The 21,260-nt window shown below is 42.2% G+C and overlaps 4 protein-coding genes across 7 annotated transcripts in view; 2 read left to right on the top strand and 2 right to left on the bottom strand.

The window, feature by feature from the left end:
• The window catches only part of pspc1 (paraspeckle component 1), an 11,183-nt gene extending 2,090 nt beyond the window's left edge, over nucleotides 1-9,093 (bottom strand). Inside the window, exons 1-10 of one of the 2 annotated variants that reach the window (XM_019868590.1) lie at nucleotides 8,576-9,093; nucleotides 7,742-7,891; nucleotides 7,503-7,654; nucleotides 7,233-7,328; nucleotides 6,961-7,157; nucleotides 5,941-6,025; nucleotides 3,548-3,656; nucleotides 2,495-2,552; nucleotides 410-451; nucleotides 37-202 (exon numbers count right to left, since the gene is read on the bottom strand). In XM_019868590.1, the coding sequence (XP_019724149.1) occupies nucleotides 69-202; nucleotides 410-451; nucleotides 2,495-2,552; nucleotides 3,548-3,656; nucleotides 5,941-6,025; nucleotides 6,961-7,157; nucleotides 7,233-7,328; nucleotides 7,503-7,654; nucleotides 7,742-7,891; nucleotides 8,576-8,962 (1,410 nt within the window). In that variant the 5' untranslated portion in view covers nucleotides 8,963-9,093 and the 3' untranslated portion in view covers nucleotides 37-68. Of the gene's footprint in view, nucleotides 1-36; nucleotides 203-314; nucleotides 452-2,494; nucleotides 2,553-3,547; nucleotides 3,657-5,940; nucleotides 6,026-6,960; nucleotides 7,158-7,232; nucleotides 7,329-7,502; nucleotides 7,655-7,741; nucleotides 7,892-8,575 lie in introns of those variants that run through there. The other variant, XM_019868589.1, reaches the window with a different exon arrangement.
• Nucleotides 9,094-10,082: 989 nt separating this feature from the next.
• LOC109514965 (ly6/PLAUR domain-containing protein 6-like) lies at nucleotides 10,083-10,725 on the top strand. Its single transcript, XM_019868434.1, has 2 exons — nucleotides 10,083-10,210; nucleotides 10,282-10,725. The coding sequence occupies exons 1-2, from the start codon at nucleotides 10,090-10,092 to the stop codon at nucleotides 10,482-10,484; spliced, it is 324 nt and encodes a 107-aa protein (XP_019723993.1). The 5' UTR covers nucleotides 10,083-10,089; the 3' UTR covers nucleotides 10,485-10,725.
• Nucleotides 10,726-11,398: 673 nt separating this feature from the next.
• Nucleotides 11,399-14,535, top strand: LOC109515049 (uncharacterized). 2 transcript variants are annotated; one of them, XM_019868613.1, is made up of 5 exons: nucleotides 11,399-12,267; nucleotides 12,531-12,646; nucleotides 13,142-13,251; nucleotides 13,340-13,486; nucleotides 13,577-14,535. In XM_019868613.1, exons 2-5 carry the CDS (start codon nucleotides 12,599-12,601, stop codon nucleotides 14,517-14,519), a joined length of 1,248 nt encoding a protein of 415 aa, XP_019724172.1. In that variant the 5' UTR covers nucleotides 11,399-12,267; nucleotides 12,531-12,598; the 3' UTR covers nucleotides 14,520-14,535. The 2 variants fall into 2 exon arrangements, with proteins under 2 accessions (XP_019724172.1, XP_019724173.1); XM_019868614.1 differs by having other exon boundaries at nucleotides 11,399-12,646.
• A 48-nt stretch (nucleotides 14,536-14,583) lies between these two features.
• mmadhca (metabolism of cobalamin associated Da) lies at nucleotides 14,584-20,141 on the bottom strand. Of its 2 annotated transcripts, none has more exons than XM_019868615.1 (8): nucleotides 20,100-20,141; nucleotides 19,095-19,147; nucleotides 18,748-18,889; nucleotides 18,364-18,578; nucleotides 16,956-17,061; nucleotides 16,751-16,866; nucleotides 15,598-15,684; nucleotides 14,584-15,162 (listed from the first exon to the last, which is right to left on the bottom strand). In XM_019868615.1, exons 2-8 carry the CDS (start codon nucleotides 19,104-19,106, stop codon nucleotides 14,941-14,943), a joined length of 900 nt encoding a protein of 299 aa, XP_019724174.1. In that variant the 5' UTR covers nucleotides 19,107-19,147; nucleotides 20,100-20,141; the 3' UTR covers nucleotides 14,584-14,940. The 2 variants fall into 2 exon arrangements, with proteins under 2 accessions (XP_019724174.1, XP_019724175.1); XM_019868616.1 differs by lacking the exon at nucleotides 20,100-20,141 and adding an exon at nucleotides 19,563-19,620.
• Nucleotides 20,142-21,260: the final 1,119 nt, after the last annotated feature.

Raw genomic sequence — 21,260 nt, 5'->3', positions numbered from 1 at the left:
CGGCGCCCCCCCCCCCCCCCCCCATCCCAAAAAAAACCCAAAACAAGCCCACCCAATAAGGACAATCTTCATGTTGGTTGAAGCACGGTCGTGGCCAAGTACGTTACCATGTTGCCATTTTCAGCCATCAGCAGTGGGTTCATGTTTGCAGGTCCCTCCGGGATGGTGGCATTGCCCCTTCCGCCCATGCTCATCATTTGACCCTGGTTAGCGCCGGGCCCCCCCCCCCCATCCCAAAAAAAACCCAAAACAAGCCCACCCAATAAGGACAATCTTCATGTTGGTTGAAGCACGGTCGTGGCCAAGTACGTTACCATGTTGCCATTTTCAGCCATCAGCAGTGGGTTCATGTTTGCAGGTCCCTCCGGGATGGTGGCATTGCCCCTTCCGCCCATGCTCATCATTTGACCCTGGTTAGCGCCGGGCCCAGCAGGGGCCTGGTTTAAGCCATCTATGCACGAAACAAAGCAGCGTCCACCGGTCATCAGCTGACAAGTCATGTTCCTTATGAGACATATTTAGCCGGCAACCATTTGACCAACTCGCACGCTTTATCTGTTACTTGACGACAAACTGGAGCATTCACGTTTCTCTTGTGGAAGTCATCAAAAGATTGCCATTCAATTCACTTCAAAGAAGCAGCAGATGCACCAAAATGCAAAGCTAATCGGCTTTGCATCTGGATGCAAGATTCTTGCTCTGAGACTTGCAAAAGTGAAAGCATTCCAGGTGGGGGTCAGAGTGCTCGTGAGCCGAAGGTAGCCCCAAAGGACTTACATGAGTCGGTAGGCTATGAGCGAGTTCTAAAGACAACCTACCGGGGATTGGATCTCGTGATTTCTTCCTGTATATGAATGTTGCAGAAGTGATTTCAAAATGTAAATTCTTGCAGAAGCTTTAGAAATAGTGTTGCATACTCACATTTATCTGTTTCCGACCTTGTTAAATCATAGCTGATAGTTAATACGAGACTGCTCCTATAGTTTTTGTGAACTAACAAGCGTGACCATGTCAAAGTGTGCTTGAGCGAGATGCTAAACCCCCCAGTTGATGCTGATGTAAATGAGGCAGCAGTGCTAAGCGCTTAGAGCACCAAAAGAAGAAAAGCACGATATAAGTGAAAGTCCATTTCACCTATTCACTGTCACAGAGTTACACTTATGGACAGGTAGCATTCAATGAATTGAACCGAACTGTGCCACAGTTAAATGTCACAAAACTAGGAAGACACATTCTAAACGGACATAACAAATGACTTAAAAAAAAAAAAAAAAAAAAACAGCATTGGTTTGTAATTGCTGCACAGTAATATTTGATACTTGACAAAGTGGAATAGGACAGAGATGTAATTGGCAAAACTAAAATTCATTCTTAATTATAAAGGTATAAAACGGTGTGTCAAAAACAGCACTATTCTGCTACTTATGATGCTGAAAGTGGTATTTCATTTCTGAATGGCTATTGAAACAATTTGCAAAAACTGCCCATCGTCTGTGAACAACAGCATTTTGCCATGTATGGGTTTATGGACAGAATAGCAGTTGCAAGGAGTGCAGTTTGACACAACATATTTCTATCGCACTTTTTTGTAGAAAACAAACAGAAAAAAAATGTAAACCCCCCTGATTGTCAGCCTTTTGATGCTACAGTTTGGCGCCGTCTCTCTCAGTGACTACAATAAATGGTCACTAAATTCAGTACACCTCGAAATTTCAAGTGAATTTCTGCCTTTGAATGCTAAAAAGGGAAGACCATGAACGAAAAGCACATTTTGTTCTGATAGAATCTGTTGTAAATCTTTAAATTACACTCAGGTGATTTATGTGTCAAATTCCTGCAGAGGGAGTACATGCAAACATGAAATTTGTTACCCAGCTATGGCGAGACTGACACAAACAAGTCCTTGGCCTCTCATTCAGGATTTACGAAGTTACGACTAGATTTTTTTTTTTTTTGCCTCAGTCCAAATTTGAAAAATGATACCCTCAAATTCAAGACAAAATAACCCATAATGAAAATGAACTGACGTGTTTGCAAATGGATTACTAAAATTAAAATAATTTTTTAAAAAACTAAGAAATTGAATTTGCATGAGTATTCCCAACCTTGTCTCAGTTCTTAAGTGATGCAGTTTTGGCACCACCTTCTTGTTTTTGAAAACGATGCCAAAGGACAGCAGTATGAGCCATGTTACTTCAATATATGTTCAGCTGATCAGTACACACGGAGGATGAGAGCTCAGAGAGAGAGGAGGTAGCTTTCATCGACCCACCCCATGACCCAGTCCGTACTGTATTCTATTTTTTTTCTCCTTTGCATTGCATCTCAAGAGGCTCACAAAGAGAAATATACAGATTCAGAATACAATTTTTTTTTTTTTTGAGACGGAGCCGCTTGTAATGCAAAACAAATAAGATGGATAGAAAACACAGAAGAAGTCATCTTCCACGTGTTTTTGCCTCCTCGACTGCTGTTAACACAATCATGGCCATACCTGCCATATTAACGGCTCCACGGGGGCCCAGATCAGCCGCTCTCATTTCCTGTTCTCTCTGAAAAAGTGAAGAAGAACTTTCAAAAGGGAAGCCCTGCTTTGGTGGAAATTTGCACTGGATAGCCAATGACACAACAGTCATACATTACATGAAAGACATTGGACACCTACCACACTGGAACCTTTTCTAGTTTTCTCATGAATTTGATATCATCATATGTGATATGGGAGAATTTAGCTTTTGCGTGCATACAGACAGGCAAAACAAGCTTGTCACATTATCTTGTACACACACTCACCCAACTGCTGTATATACTGTAATAACAGACTGGTTGAAAATTTAAAGTCATTGCAAAAGAAGCCTGAAGCATGACTAATCATCTGCAGTGAAACATTTCCATTGCTAAGCAAGTATGCAATGCTATACTTTTAACCTCATCGGTCCATCCTCTTGGCTGACAGATATGACGATGTACTAATTCATTTCCTGTCCAATGTTGCGGGTCGCTGTTCAAAATTGGTGACTCTCTGCTATAAAGCGGTTCCAGCCAGACCATAGTATGTGCCAAATGCCAGTGCTCGCTGGGAGCTGGAGCAGCGCAAAAGAGTTAGATATCGATTATATTTTAAATGTTTTTGTTGCCGCACATCTGGAGGCAAAATGACACGTCTATGATGAAGTCTTCACTACATACAAACATCACCCTAGAAATCATGATTTAAGATTATAATAATAATAATAATAATACATTTTATTTATAAGCGCCTTTCAAAACACCCAAGGACACTTTACAATCAGGAACAAGAACAATAAAACCACAGTGGGGGTGAGCAGCGGCAGCCAGACGCGCCATAATGTCAAAATTGGGGGCATGGTATCTAAAATACTGTTTTTTAAAAAATAAGATAATCTTATGTTGTTATATGATAAACAAGTATTAATTTAATCCGTTTTGTCTTTTGACTAAACATTTGATTTTTATTCAGTTTTGTGCCAAAATATAAAAGTGTAGGTTTCTGTGTGTTTGACGGCATAACTGTGTGTGCACTTACATTGTCCTGGTAGGCAGGTTTAAAGGTATCTGCTTGACGCCTCAGCTCTTCCTGCTCTCGGTGTGTTCTCATCATTTCTTCCTCTCGTCGCCGTCTCTCCTCCTCATGCCTGCAGAGACGCACATGTTAAGGAAAGTGCATCTTGAGTGCTGAGCTATCAGCTGTGTAAATAGTGACATCATAGCAGCATGACACAATGTAACCTGCAAATACATCCAACAAAGACCAGGAAGGTAACACGGTTAACAAAAGCTCCTTTTCTATTGTGCAGGTTCTACTCGAAAACAGCATGGCTCCGCCCTCTGTGGTTGGTTTTCCAAGAGAAATTTTTCAGGGCCGTGCAGTTATAATGGAACCGTTCCTCAGAACCTCTTCCGACCTGGTTCAACAACGCAAGCCATACATCCACTTACACCACCGCTGCACACTACATGGTGTCACTCAAGTAGGGCTGCCAAGATTCGTCGCCGAGTCACAAATAGTCAACAATCAAAAATACACACACACACTTCGCCAAACTAAACTCGAGGAGAACACCCCGCGTACCAGGCATGCAGTAAGTATATCTGCTGTGTCCTCAGTCGCCTACCAGAAGTGGTTGATGTTTATGTCAGCACTTGATTTTCTCATGATGAACAATGTTATTTCTGGAGTGCTAACTTACAGCACTGTAATTTAAGGGTCTCTAATTTATTTTTTATTATCTGAAGCAAGTTGCTCAGAAAAATGTTCTTACTGACCTGATATTCCATTTTTATTTTTATTTTGTAATTATTTGGAGATTTACAAAAACAAACAAAACGGTTATATTCACCCTGGTGGTCAAAACTACAGGTTGCAGGTAGGACTTGGGACTAGTCTCAGCTACAGCAGCAAGTGAATGGCTAGGACTGCATCTGTTCAAGTCCGTTTACGAACAATGAAATACTTTATAATGCCACTTTTTTTTTTGGTCTTTTGATCTGCCTCAATAATGTTAATAAATTAAAAAATGAAAATTGGGGTTTTCTCATAATTTTTTAGATGAGATGAAAATATAGATTAATTAGATCAAGTAATTAATCTCACAATTTTTTTTAATCGCTTGACAGCACTAGTTGAGATATTGTAAACATTTGAGGTTACCAATCCAGCCTTTAAAATTAATTGAAAAATAACTGAATTGCTGACCAATTTTTCACTGGCTTCTAATTTCAAAAGTTGCTTCCCATCATTTGTTGTGTACATGTGACAATGAGGTGATAATACATTTGCTGTTTGTGGTTGCTCAGTCATAATGGCCTACCGAGGGAAACCATAACTTCAGGGTGTTCACACGGCACACATTTGCATCGGTGCTGCACCGATGTATTTTGTTACGATATATCTTACACCGGTGTAAATTTCGTGGAGCATTCACACGTAAAAAGCTGCTTACTAAAGAGAAGCGTGTTAACCCCGGTGCAGTCCCACTTACGTTCACACGGCAGTTTCTGCATCCGTGCAATACGGAAATAAAACATGCGCATGCATAAAGTGTACTTCCTTTTCCCCACCTTGTTTGTGACATATCGAAAAACCATGGTTTATACTTCTCAAGACAAATCAACACTGTGGTCTATCAGACACCGTAAAAGGATGAGAGAGAGAAAGGAAAGATGACGGATGTACAACAGAGCACAAAAGCAACACATTCAATACCCGTATGTAATCAACTCCTCTCACGCGTCGTAGCGAGTCTAAAGAGATGTTGGTCTCTTTATAAACACATTAGCTAAACCCCGGTGGAACGAAAAAAGACACCGTGGACAAGACTGCTATTGTAGAACATATATATTTGGACAGAAAAAAAGGAAAACACACAGATTACCAATGAGAGCGTGTCCGTCCGACCTCGACCGTCGTGTCGTCAGTACTAACTTAGCTGTTGTCTCGGCTAGGCTAGCTTAGCTGGTGTCGTAGATCAAAGCTCTGATGTGTAACGTCCGTTGCGTCGGTGCTGATTGGTTGAGGCCAAAAGACGCGCGCATGCGTACATGTTCGCGCTGACGCACGCACAGCAGAGAGCAGCGGACTATCGACTGCTGAGTCGCGCTTCGCTTGAGTGGCGTCGCGACAATTCTACCCCTGTAGCGTACACACGTCCAATTTTATATCGGTGCTGCCCCGCAAACTAGCATTTACTCCGAAGTAAATTTTTAAACCACCTCCTGAGCAGGGTTAAATTTGCTCCGGTTTAAGCTGTTTTCAGGGGCTACACCGATATAACTTTGTACGTGTGAACGCTCTACGGGGGTAAAAGTTGCCATGTGAACACCCCTTATGATATGGCCCACGACCAAATTTAGTTTGAAAACCCAAACTACAGTATTGGCTCTTGTGTTGACATCATTATGTAAGCAAGGAAACTATACCTCAACTCTATCTGTTTTCGTCTGTGAAGCTCCTGGTTGCGAAGCTCTTCCAGTCGCCTCAGCTCCTCTTGACGTCTCATTAGATCTGTAAAGTATGGTAATGTTAAGGAGCAGCAGCAAGTGAGACCCTTCTTATAACTGAATGGACTAGAAAGATTGCACTTGCAGTAATTACCATAATTTCCGGACTACGAAACACACTTGATTAAAAGCCACAACAGCTAAAATTATCCATAAAAACACAGTTGTACTTTTACTGGCTATTTGGTATTCAAAGTTGCCGGTCTCCACGTTATAACAAGGGATATTTGCAAAGATAGAGGTCACACAGATGGATTTTTTTTTCTGAACTTCTATCCACCCTAAGCAGCGGTAAACACAACACACCCCTAAACAATGCTGAACGCAGCTAGCCAGAACCTCTCTTGTTGTCACACGAAGCCAATTCGCTGACAAGCTTTATCAGGCAGCATGCACACAAGTCCACGGCAGTGTAGCCTTTGGAAAGCCATTTGTTATGTATTTGCGATGTTGCAGGGGATGTCGCTCCATGGCCAGAAAGGCTGTCTTCTGGGGCTAGCCAGTTGCCAACAATGGTAGGCCAAACAAACAACAAAGAGACGGGTGTCGCAGTGCAGAGATGGCTGTATTTATGGCACTCGTTCCCAATGCTCATTAAACTCAACACAAGCTGCTTATTTTTCTTCTACTATATACTAGATCCATTATCTTTGCTTCTACACAGCCGCGCACACACACTTGCGCAACCCACCCACCACGCGTGTGCACGCCAACCCCAAATAGCTGATCAGTATGAGGGTGGACTCAGACAGTTTCGTTGGTCCACTGTGACGTCTTCGATAATTTCATTGGTCAAATGTAACGAGATGTCAGTGAGAATTCATAATGAGTCACTTCAGATGTTAAGTGTTAAAAGCTGCATGGTTTGTTTATAGCATGGCGGAAAAAAGTAAGATAAAAAGTCCGGAAAAATACTGAAGCAGTCCAAATAGATCCTACCATGCCTCATCAACATGAGCTGATGTTCATGTTTCGCCGACTCTAATTCAGCCTCCAGCTTCTCTTTGGCCTCTTTAATACTCTTGTCCACCTGCTCTCGCTGCTGTTTTACCAATTCGTCAAGAGCTTTCCAGCGAGACGAGTATTCAAATTCAAAAGTCCCCGGCTGGGCGAAATGCGGTGTTTGCGCCCGTTCCCTGATGAATGACAAGAAAATGCTTCAGTGTTTTGAGTCACTAAAAACCCAAGTCATTAATCATCCTTTGACTTACTTGAGGTACTTTGGAGTTATCGATAACATATTTTCAGGCAGTCCTTCCTCATCATCAAAATGCTGTGTGGGCTCAACAATGGCTGGGCAAGGTGTGCTAGGGATAGGGGCATAAACATGTTCAATCTTCTGTCCTACACCGTACAATGAAAACAAAGATTCTAATTCCGTTTGTATTGCATGCACCCGAACACAAATGGGCTGCTTCGTTTTGGCAACTTTGAATAGCTTGTCATGCAGCGTCAGAATAATCACTCCAGAAAAAACATACGCCGTTAGCAGTAACGCTCCCTCCGTGCAGCTTTCCAGGGCTTTACGTGCGGCCGCTTTGCTTGCAAACTCCACAACGCCTCTGCCAGTGGGCCGCCCACGGTCATCTGTCACAGCGATACACCGTTCCACCGGGCCAAACTGTGAAAAGGCCTGGAAGAACAAGGTGAGTCACACATCCTCGTCACTACTGCACCAAAAGAGAAAAAAAATAGCTATACTAACTCTTCTCTGCATTACCTGTTCCAAAAGCTCATTCGTGACAACAGGCAAAAGGTTCCGCACAGTGAGTGCGGCGCCATGAGCAGCAAAGCGGATCCTGATTTGTCGATTATTCAATACTGTCCCATCTAGCTCAGCTTTTGCTATCTCTGCTAGTGTACGGCTCTCCTGAAAGACAGAAACGAAAAGGTGAACAGACTCCTAACATCTCGGGAAATATTTTCATTACCGGTGTATACTGTATGCAAATTAAACCCTGGTATGTATTATGTTGATCTTCAATTTTAAATTCAAACTGAATCGCCATTCACAATTTACACCAAAACAATGGACTCTAAAGTTGATATTCAATTAACAGAAAACTAATACACACCAGCCAAAAAGGTGCACATTTGGATCATCGCTTTTCAATCGCACTAATTTTAATCGCTCATGGTGAAACTGAATGAACACTGATGAGCTGTACTGTATATCTTTCTTATATTATCACATATAAACAACAAATGAATGAATATTTAGAAGCTAGTTATAAAAAAATGTTCAAGTATGTTGCAGTTGTTTTAAAGGGCAACTTGTCACAAAAATGCTTCCAATATCTCAATACTATAAAAAGTAAAGATAATTTGCAATTTTGGTGTATTAGCAAGAACCATGAAGTCGACGCAGAAGATTTGCCTTGCGGGCTACATCAGATAAGGCGGAGGGCCGAATCTGACCCCCGAGCCTTGGGTTTGACACACGTGCTGCGAGTCATTTAACGAAAACAAACTACAGTGCTGCAAAACATGCGTGAACTAGCCGAATAGATGAGCTAACCGTGATTATGGATTCATTCATGAACGTCATACATACCAAACGAATAAACCCAAATCCTCGCTCTCTATTAATAAATACTTCGGCTGTATTTCCATATTTAGCGAACAAATTGATGAATTCCTCCTCGGGTATATCCAGCGGCAGATTTGCAACAAAAAGACGGGAGCGTTGCGTGAATGTTTTCTCGCCTGGTTTACGAAAATTTGAAATATTAAGCGTCATTTGTACTGGAGCCTGACCGCTTTCCAACGCGGCTCCTTCGGCCGCAGATAACTGCTCAGCCGGCGCCGCTGGACTGTCTTTGTTGGCCGGCGTTTGCTCATCGGCGGCGGCGGCGGCGGCAGGGGAGTTTGCGCCGCTATTGGGTGGTGGCGGTGAACTGCCACTTTGCGGGTTCGGTAACTGTACATCTTGGTCAGCCATAGTTTAGAAATGATATCCTTTATCCAGTTTAAATATAAATTGTATGGGGTGAAAAAAAGCTTGAATGGCGATGGAGGACTTGACTTCAATATGGCGACAGATGCGCGCGCGTTTTGATGCCGGAAGTAAACACCAATGCGGCATTAGAGCAAGCGGGGGAAATCGGAATTATGCCACTCGGATCGCCCCAGTTCTGACCTCAAAGCGTTCGAGCCGAATATAAACAAGAAAGATTGCTGATTCCGATAAATTGTTTGTTGTTCTGGTTCCTCACAACACATTTTGGCCTCCATCAAACCTTCTTCTCAATTTCTGTCGATTACATCCATCCATCCATCCACTGTCTGAACCGTTTGTCCTCACAAGGGTTGCAGGCCGGCCTGCTGGAGCCCATCCCACGTCGATTCTACATGAATAATCAGTGAATAAAATGTATTGTGCGGGTTTGATAATCTCTAAGTACAGTCAGTATTGAGTGTATATACAAATATACAGTTTTAGTTGGAGGCAAGGTGTTGCAATGGAAATGTTTAAGTGTATACAACAAAAGGATTTGCTGTTTTCAACAGCATCCCGACAAATAGTGCTCTTATTCATTGAAGACTTGCAGCTAAAATTGTCTGTATGCTGATAAAGCATCTATTTTTTTCCGTTTTTGAGAGTTTAGGATATCATTTACGTATTTATAACATGCAGGTGACTGTTGGACAGAGCACGTTCATTTGCAGATGTGCGTGTCTTTTACCTTGACGTGTACAGTGCATCACTATACAGTACTTGGGTACCATACTACTTATCAGAGACAAATAGGTAGTTGCGTCAGCAACTGCCATGTGTCGACTTGAAACAAACTTTAATATAGGCCACTCAAATATTCTCAGAAATACAGTGAATAACCCAAAAACCCACCAATTCCCCATATTGTCTCCATGAAGCTGGAAGAGCAGATAGCATTGTCCAAATGTGTTAGTAAGGTGCACATCTAAGATTCGTGGGAAATAATGTGGGTCTGGCTCCAAAAGGTATCTTTATTACACATTATTAAAATAATTGATAGCTCTCTAGAACTTGTACATAAGTAGATATTCATTCTAGATCCACTTTGAGAGCGTGAGCACAATTGTGACATGTGTCCTCCAGATACCAGATACTATTTTGCTGCCCACATGATGGATCACCATGGAGACAGCGTGTCTGTGACCAAGCGTTGTGTAACTGCGGAAGACTGCCTGTTAACAGGCTGTGCTGAAGTCACTGATAATCGCTATCGGATATGTGGATGATTAAAGTTTTAGCTTACAGTATCACCCTAATAACTAACACAAAAAAAAAAAATTGTCAGGTGTGCTCATCCTGCTGCAAAGGGAATATTTGCAACTCGTTAGTTCCCCAAAACAAGAGTGCTGCAGTTTTCTCCTCAGCTACCCCTCTGGTGAACTCAGACAGAGGGCGTCATGCTGTGACACTGATCGACATCGTCATCATCCTCATCAGCACCAGGCTCATTATTGGATGTATGTGAGGCACAAATGGTGTTCATGTCAGTTGACATACACTGAAGGCGAACAACATTATTACAACTGAACGCTCAGCTTTATCATATTGTGAAATACTGTCTTTATTAGGGGTTTTTTTGTTGTCGTTGTTTCCGATTTCCATAGTTGTCAGTAGTCTTATTAAAGCGGCTGCAAGTTCAGTTAGCCTGCATGCATTGCTTTTGTGTATAAAGGCAGTGCTCTATCACAGCACAATTAGTTTGATGAATCCTTTGGACGCAGCCCTACTGCAATATCCATCCGTCCGTCCATCCATCCATGCATGCATTTTCCATAGGCATTGTTCCATATTGCCATTCGCCGGTGCTTTTTCTGATGGCAGCACGATTGTGATTGAGAAAACAAGCCTGTGTCTCCACTGCCTTAGTTTGCATGTATGAAGTGCAGTGGGAAAGATGGAGCATTAAATTGTGACCTCTGGTTAGATCAGACAATCCATACTCAAAGAATGAATGAAAGTTCATTTTCACTAAACCGTTAATAATCTTATACACCACAATCAAATCAAACACAATACGACAATGAGTTTGGAACTGAAGATTAAGTTTGGCTAAATGTTTGCTATATGAGTACGCAGAGAAACCTGGCAGTCTACGAGTCGATCGGTGTTGCACTCTATTAATTGTATGTCTAATTTTAAAAAGGGTACAGTACAATACAATACATCCTGATTTACAATCACAGTTGCAGCTGTAACAAAGCGCTTTACCATACCTCAGTTTCTTCCTCTAATCCTGGTCTAACAAAAACTTTATATAACTTCACCCCCCCCCCCAAAAAAAAAATCCCACAATGTTACTGTTGTGGAAATGAGCTGAAATAAGATTAACCTTTAGGAAGACCCCCCCCCCACACAATTATCGAACAATGGTGAGAAAACTTTACACTTTCAGGGAATTCTAACACCAAGTCACAAACTACATTATTTATTACCTGTGTCCCATTTTTGGTTAGCATAGCCTTAATGCGCTAATAAGCATTTTCCGGCCGCTATTTCCAACTCCCACTGATAAACTGCATCCAACTCAGACTTTATTCAGTCACTTACATCGGGAAATGACTAAAATAACCGTAGAAGTTGGCATCATCCGCAGAGAATATATCACAAAGAAACTGCAACACCGAATCAAAATCATTGATAAACGTAAGAAAACGCTTATAGCCAAGAAGGGGCCCTTGAGGCACACTAATTTTGAATTTCCAACCGTCACAAACTATTTCCGCCCAAAAACCCAAACCCTGTACCTCAAACAAACCCAAACCCATTCAAGTTTGCCAGCAATGCCACATGATACAAGTGTATGCAGGAGTTGAACATGAGACCCACTATCAAACACTTTACGAAAGTCTACACAAGTAAAATGTATCAACACAACACATGTGGTGCCACCACCAAGAGCATTGCATTGGTCCAATTATTCGTCATATCGAAAACCTGGGAAACAGTTGACTTCTGCAGATTTGCGAAATTGGTACCGACCATTTCCTAATAGCTAAGTAGTCTAAAAAAGGTTTCACGGGAATCAGCATCAATAGATTCCAGAACCTGACTTGCTGCACAAAGTAAGCTCACCGGACGGTAATTCTCAATATTTGACGGAAGCTCTTCTTGTAATCATATCTGTAAATTTATTTATGACATTCACTCGCTCTGTCCTTCCATCCCATAGATTGCATTTGTCATTATCGTTCGGAATGGGATCGCGATCTGATGACGTCGACTGGGTGGAAGTGGAGCAGGCTGTGCAGGTGAACCTAACGATATAACAGGCGATAATTTTATCAGCAGTTACTGCAGTGCACCTCTACAATTTAAGTACTGTACTAAGCAAATTCAGTACTTTGCGTATGTGCGCGCGCGAACACGAAGTGTTGGGTGACGTCACGTGACAAACGTGTGGCGTTCAGACGCAACACGTCCATCGTCAAGGTGGAACGTGTCAAATTACACAGATGTAGTGTTTTACTTGCTTTCTTGACGAGGCGGTGAAATGTTTTTTTTCTTTCAAAAGATTTCACCTTGAAAGGGTTCATTAAGACAGGAGGCATTGCTTCTCAAATCTTTTCCTTGAAAACAAAAATGAGTAGCAGCCTGAGGGATCGGTCTACTCACTCCAACAACGATGACGTGAGTAAATCACACACATGCGCGTGAACCCCTATGGATTTTTTGACCCCCGTGATAACATACTTACATTTCAATTTATGCTTAAACATAAGCAAAACTTCATTTCTAAAGCAACAGATTAGTTCACAGTTGCATTTAAAGCATGACGAACTTGGGCTCGTGGTCGTGAGGTAACCTGCAGGTTGCAGCACATGATTCACGTGCACAAGTGATGACACCCAAGACAGCATCAACATGTCTGTCTTGTTAGGGTGATCATATGTACTTTTATTGGTGCAGTGCTGTTTTACACCACTGAAAAACCAACAACCATAATAAACCTATAAAGTAGTTGAACGGGTGTCATCTAAAACAGTATTATATTTTTGATGGCAGATATTTTTTCTCTACGTCTCTAATGGGGATGATGACTATTTTTTCATTGATTTTTGGGGTGGTGTGTTTGTTAAGTCCAGTGGTTATTTCGTGTAATTATTTTGTTTCTCTTGTTGTCAGTCCCCAATTGAACCCAAATATCTGCGGTGCAGCAACTTGAACATGCCCCTGCTCGCCACTGAATTCTTCAAAAGTGAATTACAGTTGTATCTTGATGGCTTAACATCCGAGTAAGTAAGACAAAACAAACGAGTCAAGTCATTCATCGGATGGAAAGACTGTCATTTTGGGCTAACACCCGCTAATTCCTACTTGCAGGACGTGGGACTTAATAGAATATGGTCATTTTGATTGCAATGCTTTCATGGTGCTATTGAAAATGTGGCAAAGCATCCTATACAAAATCTCCCAAGAGGTGCTGAGTGTTGTGTTGCCTCAGGTGGAAGAGCATGCCCAGATCCTAGTGTAAGTCCAATGCCTCTACGCACACCCAGTACAAACAAACGTGGAGAGAAGCAATCAAATCTGTGCAATTCTGTCTCCTCCCCTCCATAGGAATGGTTGTGACTCTCCACAACAGGCGCTCAACTACTCCTGTGTGACCGTGGATGATATCCACGCATGCATTTGGGACTCACTTCTGTTGGCTCTCAAAGACACAATAAACGCCGGAGAGATTAGGTCTCCATGCGGCGATCACCTGTTGGAGTTGGTCGCAGCCAAAGTGTCCAAGACTGTGAACAGCGCACTGTCCGAAATGTCATCGCAGCTCGACTCTGCGCCACACCTGGACGTGCCTCATCAGGTGTCTGAAATCGGCGAAATAGCTTTGCAATCAATCTCAGTACTCAGGGATTGCCTGGAAAACATGAGGATGGCGGGTCGATATGGAATTGAAGAGGACTGCGCAGGCAGCGAGTCGTCGGAGGACGCAACGAACATCTTGGTGGCTCCTCTTCCCACTCCTGTACAAACGTGCGAGAAGGTGTCAACGCACCTTCACGCTCAGACTCCCACTGAGGTGCACATAAAGACAGGAAACACGTGCCTTCACCCGCCAGCAGAAACATGGACAAAGAAAGAAAACATATTTTGTACTGTGTTCCTGTGGAAGCTGATGGACCATATTGCCGCCTCGAATGCCAAGTCGGTGCTGGAGATGGACATTGACTGGATGCTAGCACAGCTAAAGAGCACCGTGGTCGAAACACGCCCCAACCACCCGCAGAACATTGGCGACTTCCACATTGACATTTACAAGGACCTCTGTCAGGAATTTGGTTCGAAGGAGCGCCTGTATTTTTCTATGGTGTGCTGCCAACTTGTTTTTGTAGAAGCTCTTGCAAGGGCTTTGAAAAACCATCTCCAGGCACCCAAAAAGAAGGACTTTTTTACGGTAGTTAAGGCTTTTTTTAGGAAAAGGACTGCAAAAGTCTCTCTGGCCTGTGAGCATGGACGGGTGAGGTTGCTGGCTTCTACCAATACCAGGAAACTCTGACATAGGACCAAGACTGAAGGATTCTAAATTGTGCTTCCTGTGAGAAAACCAAATCACAGGAATGTTTATCAGTGCAGGTTGGGGTCACTTTATTGGTTCAGCACCTAAATCCATAAATAATTTGTCAGATCAGACTTTGAAAACTGCTAAAGATTCAAGTTGTCTCTAACCTTGAGGACTGACACCCTGCCTGCTAAAATCTCCTGGTGATGCCTCCTAAAAGGCCAACTGTCGTAGTGCAGGTGCGAGGATGCAGTGTAGGGCGGTTGCAGGGCCAGCACAGAGTTGCTCAGGATCAGTCTCGCCCGCTTGCTCAGTAGCAGTGTGGTAGATGCACTTTACACAGACAAATAAAAACCACACACGCTCTTCTTTGTCAAGCCTTTTCACAACATTGGATGGACTTGGAGCACCAAGAAAACTATTCAGCCTCATCATCCAGTCCATGTGAGAGTCCTTGTAGTCGCGTGATGGCACCGCTGTGGGTCGGTGCGTTGGTGAAAACCGTCCCCACAAACTGAGGTGTTCCTCTCAGAATGTGTCGGATAACCGTGCAGGAGCCCGACATCTCGATGCGGAAGCCAGAATGCCGTGGCTCCTCTCCTGTTTGGCCTGAACTTGAACGAAGCGGGGATGCAAAGAACTGTGGGGAAAACACACAGACAGCAATTACCAATTACTCGAAATAAAAACGAGTAGGTTAAGAAATTGATCCCTGTACAATGATGCTATTCACTGCCGTTGCATGTGAACAACAATTAGGTAAGAACAGCATTTAGCCCTCATAATGCTAAATATACTTATCAGCCATAATAAGAAAGACGTCTAACAATTCAGTCTTTACAAAGATACGGAGTTGTGATGCACTCATTCACAGGTATCTCTTAAACAATGCAGTGGCCTGGAACAGCACTGCATCATATTGATATGTTGCTCCTTCCAGGCATCTTGATTAGATAATACAAATGAATAAAAATCTGTTTTTGAAATTCAGATTTAGACATTTCCTTAGCTTGCGCAAGTGTACCTGGTGAAGTGTCAATATAGTTGCAAAACTGAATGCGGCGAAAGAACTCACAGCTTCTCCTGTTGTTGGATCGATAAAGTCAGCCCAGTAGCCTGCGGTCCACAGTGCAAAACACATCTCCTTAGCACCGCTCACAAACTGCAGTGAGGAAGAAGCACAGTGGAAATCGCCTCAATACATCTCACAGATACGAACATTGACATCAAATACATAACACAGTGGAACCTCTTCCGATGGTGAAGCTCACCATCATAGATGCGAGATAGATGCCGACGGTGATGATGTGTACGGTAATGCTAGAAAACATGAAATCGGGCAAGATGGCAATTTGAAGCATTGTGCAACTTTCGGAGTCATTTATGGGTTAAGTCGTATGACCTACTGGTTAGTACGTCTGCCTCAGAGTTCAAGAGTTTCGGGCTCGAAACTCCATGTCAGCTTCCTCCCAGATCCCCAAAACCAGAGTCCTACACTAAGCCTTTTGGGTTGTGGCCACGTCGGGCCACCGTGACACATGTGTGGCTTTGATAGAACCAGTGCTGGCACTCTATTTTCATGATATAATACATAAAGTTTCAACAATTATTAGGTGTTATTATAGAACAGTTAGCATCTTTATTTTGTATTATGCCAGCCTTTAAGTAAATATATGACTTTTTTTTTTTTTTTAACATGTTCTGTTCTTTTTTGCTGTAAAGAGTCGAACTGAACTTTTGACATTTGATGGCTTTTACATCTTGTTCAAGCCATTCCTGATCAAATTATTTTACCTGATGGGCAAACATAGGTGTGCAGTACGGTAGAAAGACCAATGATGCTTGACGAATTCAATTTTACAAACCTCAAAATACTGAATATCAAACATGAAAAAAAGCAAAAATGTTTGGATTTCTTCGTATTAACTTGTGAAATTTGTACTGGCCCGCTCAGTCCAGCATCAGTGAATTTGGTGGCCTGTCAGTCACATAGTGACACCGAAACTAACCAAAAAAATGCATCTTAGCTTGACTGAGGACCAAATTATCCATCGGTGTGAATGTGAATGCTAGTTTGTCGATATGTGTCCTGCGAGTGGCTGGCAACCTGTCCAGGGTTTACCACGCCCCTTGCCCAAAGTCAGCTAAGAAAGGCACCAACTAAGGCATGACCCGAATGAGGACCACAGGTTCAGCTTTCGAGGTTCCACTTCACACTGAAGACTCACTTTTCTGAGTAACTGCTCTCTGTCTAGCTCCGCCCCCTTGTAGCGACCGCTCCTCTGTGAGACCGTCACAACTGTGATGGAAGTATTGGGCACTGTTGGGAACAAAAGCTCCAAATCTGACAACACAAATATTCTATAGTTAGCTTTATGTACCAGCACTTCATGTTAACTATTTTGGGAAAACGTAAATCAAAAGAGCACTCACCTTTCCTTAACAGCTCAGGACAGGAACTTATGGAGCAATCAGTGTCTGTTTGATTGAAGTACTGCTCAGCTTTGTGGACGCGCTTGGATATGGGGCCTAGTTTCCCCTGATGAGCAGCACAAGCAGATCATAGTTTAAATGTGAGTGCTGATTTAATTAAACCAAACTGTTTAAGAATTTGTGAAGAATAATGACCTCTCATTCACTAAATACGCCCCGGTAATTCTTAGGGGACTGGTGCGAGCAATTTACACACCCCAAAAAAGGTTTACTGTACGCTTGTTACTTATAGATGCCACAAGATGGCAACAAATTGCAATTGTGTAAATGAAGCTTCTCAACTTCAACAGTTCCTTGGCACCAAGATGCCATCTGATAATGCCAAAGCAATACTGTTATTTCTTTGGCATGCACATAAAAACAGCAAATAGGTTACACTTCATTCTACACAAAAAATCTGCAAACAGGCGAATGCAAACCGTAAACATGCAGTTCAATGTATTCCCATTTGGGCGAGGGGGCAAAATGTGCGCAAAAGTTGATTAATTTTTGTATAATTTAAAACAAAATGTTGGCAATATTTTATATGACATATTTCATAGACCCTTCCCCTTATTCCCTGTACAACGAATGGCATAGTGGTGGTTACACCCGTTGCATTATTTTAAAAATCAAAATGCTAATTACAAATTCATCTAAAAAAAAAACAAATCCTAGGAAAATACAGTCATACCTCGGTTTTCGACCATAATCCGTTCCAGAAGGCTGTTCGAAAACCGAAACCATGCTCTTTAAAAAAAAAAAAAATCTTTATTGAACACGTCTGTGCACAATGGAACGCTACACGAGGAAGCGTCACTTCCTCATCTACCCGAGGAAGCGTCACTTCCTCATCTACTCGAGGAAGCGTCACTTCCTCGTGTAAGGAAGGCGAGAGGAGTCAAGTGACGCATTCAAGTGCGCTCAGTTTGTTCGAGAACCGAAATTCGGTCGTCATCCGAGGCATAAAAAACGAGAAATTTTTGGTCGAAAACCGATTTGGTCGAGAACAGAGACGTTCGAAAACTGAGGTTTGACTGTATGCCAATGTTGTTTATTGGGTCTGTGATGTTTTCAAACTTTTGAATGGCAGATTTAAGAACTGCGTCTATGTTTAAGGGGAATTTTGGAAAATGGAATTTACTGTGACTGGATGACAGTTCCCATTTCTCACCCATGGTTGAGTGTAATAGGATCCAGCTCAGTCATGATACCAATTGGGAGAAGCACCATAGAAAATGGATGGACCGATAATCTAATTTAAGGTTGACTCAGGATGCACGAACATTGGGGTAATTGCTGTAAAGTCAAAATGTTAGAATTTGCTAAACTCTCATTTTACAACAGGACTGACGTTAATGATTCCAACCTGAAATTCGTTGACAAACTGGGCTAGGATGAACTGTTGTCTCTCTGAGCTGCACGGGGCTGTTAGTACATCAGGCACAGTCCTGTCGACTGGAGATTTCTTCTCTTCCAAGCCGTCCAGATGGCTGTCAAAGCCGACATTGCCTGGTAATTGGAAGCGTGTGTCCTGAGGTCCGAAAGGTCCCATGTTCTCATCGGGCCACACAGTCCGAGGGCCTGCAGAGGACACCTGAGTTATGACCTTTAGCCGTTGTTTGTTGAAATAATTCGCAGGATGACACAAAACTAACAAAGCAATTATTTTTACTTTTGGTACTTGGAGTCACAAATATTTTACACATTTTAAAGATAGTATTAACAAAAAGTGCAACATTTGAAAGCATACCTGATTCTGTGTGTGTGACAGATATGTAAGGTTCATCTGGGTTTGCAGTAGAGAATGTTCTGACTCTACCCAACTTCAGAGCCGCTAAAATTTGCCGACCGAGAGTCTGAGAACGGACCAGTCGGCCTCCACCACACAAAACCTATCGTACACAAAGACTCACTGTAAGGGTGACTTCATCGGAGAAAACCCCTACACCGTTAGGCATTCTTTGCTAAAGGCTCACGGCCGGTTTATTCTCTAAATATACATTCTTTTGCAACGACTACTATACCACCTCATCCCACACATTAGCTAACCAGATTGTAGTTAACACATCCACTGCAAGATACAAATGTGTAACTTACTGTGCTGGGCATCGCCGAGAGTTGACTTTTGGCTTCCTTATAAATCGTCTGACCTGTTCGAAAGCATAAACGAAAGTATTACTTCGGATTCCCAAGTCGTTTCTTATGTGAAAGTTGTAGCTATCTGGACGTGCTAGCTAAGTTTTGTTAGCACACGCTCACAAACTAGCTGACGCAATGTTATGGTTACGTATGTGCTTCATTTGGCACAAGCGAAAACAACAGCAAGACAACATTTACTTTGGAACTGTGTTACAACATCGACCAACAACGTCAAATGGCGTTTGGCATTTGGAAAAACAGAAGGTGAATCAGCTGATCTTGTTTTGACACTTTATAGTTTAGTTGTCTGATTACAGCTCTCATTAACGGAGCGCATTCCCGAAACTACACAAAATATTTTTTATGGCGTACAACACACAATCGCACACTGCAATAAATTGTATTGTAAGTACACGACGTTCTTACCTGGCAAATACGTCTTATTGGTCGCAAAATAACTACGGAAAGCGATTTAGGACATGTTGCGCACGCGCCGTTTCATAGCATCATCCGTAAAACTGACCACAAGATGGCAGCAAAGAAAATATAATGTCTACTCTTGTTCACTCAAGTCTTCAATTGCACAGTCATTTACAATTTCGCAGTTTTCCGTTCAGAATTAACGTCTTGCAACAAGAGATGTACACATGTATGGATGGCACACATGTATGGATGGCGTAATGTGAATAATAGTCGTCGTTATGATGCCATTCCATGCCAAATCCTGATATGACCTAATTCGTCCTTTTAAATTGTACACTTGTGTGTGTGTGTGTGTGTGTGTGTGTGTGTGTGTGTGTGTGTGTGTGTGTGTGTGTGTGTGCTTGGAGAGACGCAACTTTTATATTCTCTTCTCTTCATTAACGGAGCGCATTCCCGAAACTACACAAAATATTTTTTATGGCGTACAACACACAATCGCACACTGCAATAAATTGTATTGTAAGTACACGACGTTCTTACCTGGCAAATACGTCTTATTGGTCGCAAAATAACTACGGAAAGCGATTTAGGACATGTTGCGCACGCGCCGTTTCATAGCATCATCCGTAAAACTGACCACAAGATGGCAGCAAAGAAAATATAATGTCTACTCTTGTTCACTCAAGTCTTCAATTGCACAGTCATTTACAATTTCGCAGTTTTCCGTTCAGAATTAACGTCTTGCAACAAGAGATGTACACATGTATGGATGGCACACATGTATGGATGGCGTAATGTGAATAATAGTCGTCGTTATGATGCCATTCCATGCCAAATCCTGATATGACCTAATTCGTCCTTTTAAATTGTACACTTGTGTGTGTGTGTGTGTGTGTGTGTGTGTGTGTGTGTGTGTGTGTGTGTGTGTGCGTGTGTGTGTACTTGGAAAGTCGAAACCTTGATATGCACTGCTCTTCCCTCCCCCCTTTCCCCCAATTCCCATACCTATCTTAGGCCCTTCCCATGTTGCCATGTTGTGGAACGGTTATAATATGCGACAGCCACATGGGGAAGGGCAGGGGTTTCATGAACCGGGTTAAAAAAATAGCCACCAATATAACTCATACTTCATACAAATTCGGATTGACACTGTGCCAAAGCTAACATGTAATTATCATATATATATCTACATATATATTTATATCTATCACACACACCGAGACTGTAATTATTTGTAGAAATCCTAAAATAGCATGATACAGACCCTCTAAATTAGCCAACGACGAATTTGGCCGTTGACATAGTCGTGCCTCGTCAACTAATCTTAGCAGCCCAAATTGGCACTTACTTGAAGTGTGTACTATAGTTTGGAAGCCCACGTTGAGCTCGCCCAGCAATCTATCTATCTATCTATCTATCTATCTATCTATCTATCTATCTATCTATCTATCTATCTATCTATCTATCTATCTATCTATCTATCTATCTATCTATCTATCTATCTATCTATCTATCTATTTAGTTATTTAAGTTTAAAAACATTAAAAAGTTCACAAGCAGCCATTCTTTTCCAATACAATTCCTGTTACCGTGTTTGTGCTGCAGTTGTACCCTGTGTGTGTTTCAAGGACGTATCCCGGACTGCCAGAAGGCAGCCTCTTGCATCGCCTCTGCAACTGACAACTTCTGTTTTTTTTTTTT

The sequence above is a fragment of the Hippocampus comes genome, unplaced genomic scaffold, assembly GCF_001891065.2.
Source record: "Hippocampus comes isolate QL1 unplaced genomic scaffold, H_comes_QL1_v1.1 scaffold41, whole genome shotgun sequence".
Lineage (NCBI taxonomy): Eukaryota > Metazoa > Chordata > Actinopteri > Syngnathiformes > Syngnathidae > Hippocampus > Hippocampus comes.
Note: the sequence above shows the minus strand (reverse complement) of the source record. Positions and strands in the feature narration are given on the sequence as shown.